This window comes from Micropterus dolomieu, linkage group LG07, assembly GCF_021292245.1.
Source record: "Micropterus dolomieu isolate WLL.071019.BEF.003 ecotype Adirondacks linkage group LG07, ASM2129224v1, whole genome shotgun sequence".
In the NCBI taxonomy this organism is placed as follows: domain Eukaryota; kingdom Metazoa; phylum Chordata; class Actinopteri; order Centrarchiformes; family Centrarchidae; genus Micropterus; species Micropterus dolomieu.
This window is the reverse complement of record NC_060156.1, coordinates 16,468,792-16,476,749: the sequence shown is the minus strand read 5'-3', so window position 1 is coordinate 16,476,749 and position 7,958 is coordinate 16,468,792. Positions and strand designations below refer to the sequence as shown.

Sequence of the window (7,958 nt, the reverse complement as noted above, 5' to 3'; positions counted from 1 at the left end):
GTGGGATAAGTGACAACCTGTTAGGGAAATGGGAGAGAGCTTTCAGACTAAGAAGGAGAAATAGACAGTATTAACAGACAACACCCTTAAATTTTAATTTGACAGCCAACATGTACTGAAAGAAGGAAGTGCAAAAAGTACTTGGAATGGCAACATAACATAACAAAACATACAAACAGTGATTCCCAGAATATAAAAAGTGAAGTAATGACAAGTTAAATGAAGATGAATTTGGAACCGTTTCATAAAAAAGCTTGTTTAGAACAGAAAAACAGAAAAATCAATCATGACAAGCACATTTAATGTATCAATTTATTGCATGTAACCGTACAGAAAATAGAAAGTGGAAATGTGTGTTTACAAAAGAAGTTAACATTGCTTCGAAATAGAAAAGAAACATTGATCTAAAATGGAAAATCCCTCAAACTGACTGCGTCATACTAAAGTTAAAGATGAATCATTCAGATGTGTGACTGTTCAGAGATCCCATCAATGTTTTGTGAGTGTGGAGTCACTTAAGTCATGGTAGATGTACAAAAACAACATCAACACTGTGCAGGTTCAAATGTGCGTAATCACATGCCAGATTGCACATACAAATTCCAATGATTTCAACTGCATTCATTCCCCTCTATTCACAAGCTTTTGTACAATACCACAATTATTTTCTTTATTAAAAAATGGACAGACATTCAGTGATTCCATATCTTTTCATCAACTGGATAAAATAATTGAACAACAATAATACATTTAGCTAGGATAAATCCCCCATTATTCTAGTTATTCATTTTGCTTTAAGCCAGCAACGAAAATAAATCAAGAGAATGACGAAAAGTTCCTGCATCTTTTCTTATATGAAGAGAGGATGCAATGCAAACCAACAGCGGAAGTGAGTAAAATAAAGTTTGACCCAGTAAATGAATGTAGAATGTACAAGGTTGAATTCAGATTGCACAATGTGCTCTGCAGACATATGTTGGCATAAAAATCATTAAGTTGAATGCATCTAACTCAGCTCGTGGATTTGGTATAATACAAAAATGTCTGAAACTCTTCTGTGCCACAAAATGGGAGAAAAGACGGTCTATACATTTCTTATAAAGCACACTTGTTTAACTGAGACCACAATTTACATTCAAAGTAGCCTTTAGGCCATAGTTGTAATCACATTGACACAAAAAAATGTGGTCTTTTGATGTTTGTTAAATTTTGTGTAGCGTACTGTTTACAAACAGTATCAAATATGGCTAAGGAGATCTGTATTAAAATGGCTTTGATACCACTGCAGTGCTGCATGCTGCATTTGGAAAGTAGGAGCAGATTAACAGTGTTTTAATCGCCAGGCTCTGCTCTACTCCCTGGAAGACGTGCAGGAAAGGTTAATTAGCTCATTAAAAGCCCTCCAAGTGAGTAAAGCAATGTTGTCACAAAAGCATGGGGTGAGGTGAGAACCTAGAATCATCCAATTAACAACTATGACGCTGATGATAATAGCTAACAGAAAAAAACCCACAACTTTTGATTAAACATGCTCACATGTTTTGCAAAACTATCTTTGTACAATACTCACATGCCCATATGTGTGTGTGATGAAAGAGTAAGTGAAAGCATTCCTCTGGTCTGCACTGGCCATTAAGAAATCCCTTCCTTGTGCAATTAGTATCCTCCAGTCCTCTTTCTGTGTAAACATTCATTCTAAAGTTCAGTTTAAGTTACTGTGAGGCTTCAGCTGTCTAAGTTAGATAAATAAAGTAAGTAACTTAAGCCTTTTATGCATGATGTCCACTACAGTGGACAGTAAGTTTTAGTACCATGTCCCAACCACCTCATGGCGCCCCCAAAGCATTTTCTACAATTCTATTTGATTATTATCTCTGTCATTTCAATATACTGCATCAAAAATTCAAAATAGGAGAGGGAAGTGGAGATGCACCAAGAACCTCAGCAATAACTGCACAAACATTTCATTCTCAGAAATCTAGAACAGTAAAACAACATATTTTTCAACTAAATAGGATGATAGAAATACTTTTAGCCATATTTAAATTGTTTTTGTTTTTTTTTTACATTTTGTTCCGTGACTGAAAATACATCTGTCTACTCCAGTGGACATTATGTGCCAAAGAATATATTGCGCCTATGTATATTCCACCTTATGTTTGTTTTATTTAAAATGATATAATTTACACTTGAATAACTTTGCATATTCATACCACATGCTTTTAGTAAATGTTTTAAAAACATTTCAAAATTAAATATATTGGGTAGTTTTTCACTTGTTTAAAAGAAAAAACAAACATTATAAAATGACTAATAATTTATCCATGAAATGCTTAAAAAAAACAAAACACACACACACACACATATATATATATATATATATATATATATATATATATATATATATATACACACACAATATATATATATATATATACACACACATACATACACACACACAATATATATATATATATATATATATATATATATATACACATATACACACACACACAAAATATTCCTTGGAATTTACCACTTTACCACTGTTCCTTGTTGACCTAAGTGGAGGAATAGGAACACAAACAGGAAATCTTCTCTATAGACTTTACCTTGGAAAATACCCACTTAATTAATCTTACTCAGCCTGCTGACTGCTCATAATAGCTTCTGCTTAACCTTGAGTACGTGTGTATTTCCCCAATATCATCCAATGGATTAACATTAGAAAATGATCTCTTCACAGTGTGTATGAAAGGAGGATTGCAGTGACCAATAACTCTTTCAGTGTACACATGGGTATATGTATTCTAGTGTTGTACAAAGATAGACGTAAAGAAATCTGCACCCATGATTTAATAACAAACCACACACAGAGCAAATGCTCCTTACCAAACTACAGGAGGCAAAGTTGTTCAATAGCCAATGAGCCCTTTTGAGAGTAGACTATCCTGTGTGTTTGTTGTGTTTTAACAGGACACAGAAATGGGGAGAAATATCTTGTAGTTTATCCCAATCGCACTGAAACAGAAGCGTTTTGACAGGAAATATCTCAAGAACTTATTTCTGACAGCCGGAAGTAACAACTGTGTCAACATTATAGTACCGACCACTTCATCTCAGCCAACACTTTCTTGTGACTGAATACAACAGTTTCAACAGCACTAATTTTCTATGCTATTGTGCCAGACAAACTTTCAAGGGTATGAATAAATATTGATCAGTACAATGTCATATCATGCCAAGCTGCTGCAATATTTATATTCCTCACCAAAATGAGAGAGAGGACAAACACATCCTTATGCTCCAAGTATTGCTCAGAAGGCATTCACCTACATAACACCGAAATCTGAATGAAAAAAGTGTATTAACAAAGATATATACACACACACACACACACACACACACACACACACACACACACTTCCATATTACTAGTCTCATTTTGAATATCTGAAGAAGTATAATTTGAATTCCAGTAGTAATCAGTTTTCACTCAAAAATTGTAGGTCTATATCCTCATATGGTAATTAACTATAAGCAATTGTTTGTGATTTTAATTAATTTCAGTAAACCCATTACAGCAATTGTTTTTGTGGCAATGACATGTCCTGCAGTGTGGGCATGTATGATCTGGCTTCATTCATTTAAGGTCATAAATACATGCATTCCTAGCTGCAACACAAAAGAACCCATGAGGGGATTGTTCCCTATTAAAACTTTGAAATAGTTCAATCAATCAACAAATGTTACATTTACACAAAAGGTAAAGAGTGAAATAAAATAAAACCCCAGACAAAGCATCAAAAAAATTTACATTCTTTCCAAACATCAATAAAGTTCATTTAATCAATTTCCGTGACAGCTTTCACTTTCTCCAGCTCATAACCTGTAGTCAACAGTCCCTGGCTCAGATAATGGTGACGCTAGCGGAGGGCTGAGCACTCTCCTCATGGGCGTGGCTTTTCAGCAGGTCTTTCATGAACTGCTCCAAAGCAGCAAAGTAGCCCTGACACTGCCAAGTGTCGTTGTGTGTGCCCTCTGGAAAAATAGCCAGGCGTTTAGTCCGCGCAGGAGACAGCTCATACAGTTGTTTCATCATGACAGGTGGGATGAGCTGGTCCGACAGACCAGACACAAACAGAGAGGGCATGCGGCACAGCGCCACCTGCCGATAGGAGAGGAACTGATTCCTATAGCACCACAAGGGCAGCAGGCGCATGGGCAAGAAGGAAAAGAGTGTTGCTGCCATGTGGGGGATGCTGAGGAAGGTGTTTTCAACAATAATGGCCGCTACACGGTGAGGGTTGGCTGATGCCAAGCGCACAGCCACAGCACCCCCCAGTGAGCGGCCAAATAGCACCACCTTAGTCTTGTCCAGATCAGGACGGGTCATGACATAGTCCAGTGTGGCCTCGGCATCCAGGTACAGCCCATCCTCACTGGGCTCACCCTCACTCTTTCCATAGCCACGGTAGTCCAACAGCACCACATTAGCTTTCAGATTGACCAGCATCAGCAGGGCGTTTGGCACCCTGTGACCAATATTACCTGCATTACCATGAAAATAAAGGATGGTAGGTGGAGCAGAGGAAGTGGGGCTGCTTTGATTGCCAGGGGTGACACCAGGAGGCGCGTCCCCTCCTGTGTAGCGAAGCAGGATGAGGTTAAGCTTCACACCGTCCTTGGTGCGAATGTACACATTCTCGTGTGGGATTCCTGTTGGCATGGGAACATAAAGGCGAGAGGAGGAGGGCTGGTCAGGGAAGTAGAGGAGCACATCCTGAAATTTGTAGAGGATGCCAGCCACGGAGGCTAGGATAAGAGCTAGGAGAAAGAATCCCCCGTACAGGTGGAAGGTGAGGATGAGGGCCAAAAGGGAGACTCGACAAGCACCCCAGGACCAAGAGGCCAGAGTCAGGGTACAACGCTCCACTGCCCCCCACAGCCTCCAGGGCTTCTCCATTGCTTCACAAGAGCTGAGTCACACGACACACACTCTGCAAATACACAGACAACCAAAGAAAGTACAGGGGAGAGAGGGGAAAGTAGGTAAATATAAATGTAAATTATTATGGAAAGTATTTAGAAAAACAGTTTTAGTTAAAGCTGGCGTAGGCAACGTAGGAGAACTTGCAAGAGACAGCTACAATTTCAAAGTGTCTGACCGAAAACAAACATTTAAAAAAAATGAATTAAGCAAAATATTCATCACAAGATACCAGAGCACGAAATTATGTTACAAATTGCTTGTTTAAGAATCCAAATACCCAGGGTACAATGGCTTCAATAAGAGCAAAAACAAATTCTTTTTAGAAAAGTTGTGAATCTGCAACAATTAAATATCTGGTATTTGTGTGACAGAAATGACTGATTATCACCACAAGATAATGTTCATCCAAACAGTGGATGCGCTCAATAAGGTTTGTGGAATGTTCTGCCTAGCTAACTACGGGTTAAATCAATCTGTGCTATTTTTTGTAGATTATATAAACCCTATTTAAAGAGCAACAAGCATTGGACCAATTTAATCAAATAGTAAAAGGTGTATATGGAAAAGGTAAAAACTACTTGCTTTTAAGTTGAATGACTGAAAGTTTATTTAATAATTCTGAGTGTAACCCTTTAAAAATGAATGTAAACGTACTTTGTTGAATCACCTCTGAAAATGTTTAACATATCTGATCAGATGCGAGGTTAATGGTTGTGTGGCACTTTCTTTACTGTCTCCCAAGGGGACTCGTTTTGAAAATAAAGGCTAAAAATAATAAACATTTAATGAAGCAGTATGTCAATACATATTGTACTTAGGCAAATGATTGCTTTAAAGCAAACGACCTTACACAATGACCATTAAAGGCTTTAAAGGTTTGACACCTAACAGCCATAAATTGATTAAATCAGTCATAACTTATTAAAAAGCCCTGTTGTTGATTCTGTCAATCAAACCATTTAGCTACTGGGAACAGTACTGTCCATTTCCATCCTGTGTTCGGGGGAATACAAAATACAATCTGACTAGTGCCTAGTACAACTGCAATTTAATCATTCCCAACCAACACTTCACAACACATCAAGCAGATGGAAGTGGTGGTCACGCCAGGTCCTGGATGGCCCAATCACAACACATTTTCCATATTTCCCTGCTGTACTTACACCTGATTAGGTGGATCGGGTGTGTTCAGCCAACTTCTGATGAACAGAAAAACCCAACTTCACCTAATCAGATGTGAGCAGAATGGAAACAGATGCAATGTTACTTGCAGCAGTGGAGCTCTCCGCGACCAGGAATGAGCACTTAAGGGAGTAACGTTATATTACATTAACGTTAATGTTGCTGGGAACAAACTGAGGATACATGTACAAATTTTACAAGGTTGAAAAATGTCTTGACCCCACCCACAAGGAAAAGATCGTGACCACTGATGCTTGCCTGGTGAAAAGCACATAACGGTACTTTAGGAGTGCTCGGACAGTTAGCGTTAGCCTGCTAACGTTAACTAACATTTAACGTTACGGGCAGCAATCACGACGCAACGTTTTTTCTAAACTGTCAAAACAAGCTGTCAACCCAGAGACGGTGATACAACAAGTTTTAAAGTTACTGACCATAAAACCCGAACTAAACCATATTAAAATTAACGCTATAGTTAACTAGCCGCAGGTTAGCTCCGTAACATGCTAACCATCAAGCTATCATCCCACAGATGCTAGTGCCATCAGTAATGTTATAGCAGACACAGATACTCACCCTTCTCTCATTTTTTTTAGCGCCTCAGCTGCGTGATTTATTTTGTTTTACTAAATAGTAACAGCTAGACAGCACTGATTGCCATTCCCCTCTGTAGCAGCTACGTAAATTACAGTTAAAGTTAACTGGAGGTGAGTAACTGTCAGCAAGAACCGGCTACACAGCCGGTTAGCATAGTAGCTTAGCCTTCATGACTTCCGTGTTAGGCTTGTTCAGCTCCAAGGTTCCTTCTTCTTCGTCTTCTTTTATCAGGTTTGAAGACAGCCTGCATCCTTGGTGTTGCATTACTGCCATCTTCTGGAGTTACTCAACTCCTACAATGTCTGGTTCATCAGATGTTTACCATCAGTCCTCCTGTTATCTTTAGGAAGATTACCAATATGTATGATCTTTGCTTTGCTGGTTTTAACCTTTTTTCCCCCATAATGTCCTTTCTCTCTGATATGTATTTTCTGCAAATGACAAGCATATGTTCTGCAGCTGTTGGTACCTGACAGTGTTCACAAAGAAAAGTCGGATGCTTCCTTATAATGTGATGTTGCTGTTCAGATTACTGCGTCCTACTCTTAATCATGTCATTATTACCTCCTTTTTGTATTTCCTCTGTGATTTCACAATACCTAATCTACTTTAAATTGAGTGTAAATGTATTCTGCTTATCTCACAGTGCCGTTGCCACTCTTTATTCATTTTCTTCCATACAGTTCCCTTTCTAAGTCTCTGTATTCTTTTTTAACAGTTTATCTGGCTAGTTTGTCCACTCTGTCATTACCCAGAATGCCCCTATGAGCAGGAACCCAAATGAATGTGAAACCACAGTGCCTTGTTTTATTACTCTTGAATGTACTGCCATTTTTTTGACAATTAGGCCTGCTAGATGCATCTGAATTAAGACAGGACAGAGCAGAGACTGCGTCGCTACAGGCTAGAGCTTTGTTTGGTTTGGTTTGCCCAACCCATGCTAAAGCTATCAAAATGGGGTACAACTCAACAGTATTTGGGTTAGAGCATTGTGAAGAGTGTTTTCACTCTGTGAATAGGGACTGCAACTGCAACACTTGTATTATCTGTCAGCCTATTGGATCTTTCGATGCATTGGTAAAAACCTGCACATACTGTATATATTTATGTTCTTTGTAACTATAAAACACATTTACTAAATCCGCACTTTTATTTCTTGCCTTAATTTTAAGTATGTCTAAATGTA

At 38.4% G+C, this 7,958-nt stretch overlaps 1 protein-coding gene across 1 annotated transcript; it reads right to left on the bottom strand.

Annotated features, from left to right (window-relative positions):
* Positions 1-2,837: 2,837 nt before the first annotated feature.
* On the bottom strand, positions 2,838-6,973 carry abhd13 (abhydrolase domain containing 13). Its single transcript, XM_046054954.1, has 2 exons — positions 6,752-6,973; positions 2,838-5,000 (listed from the first exon to the last, which is right to left on the bottom strand). Exon 2 carries the CDS (start codon positions 4,964-4,966, stop codon positions 3,911-3,913), a length of 1,056 nt encoding a protein of 351 aa, XP_045910910.1. The 5' UTR covers positions 4,967-5,000; positions 6,752-6,973; the 3' UTR covers positions 2,838-3,910.
* Between the last annotated feature and the right edge of the window lie 985 nt (positions 6,974-7,958).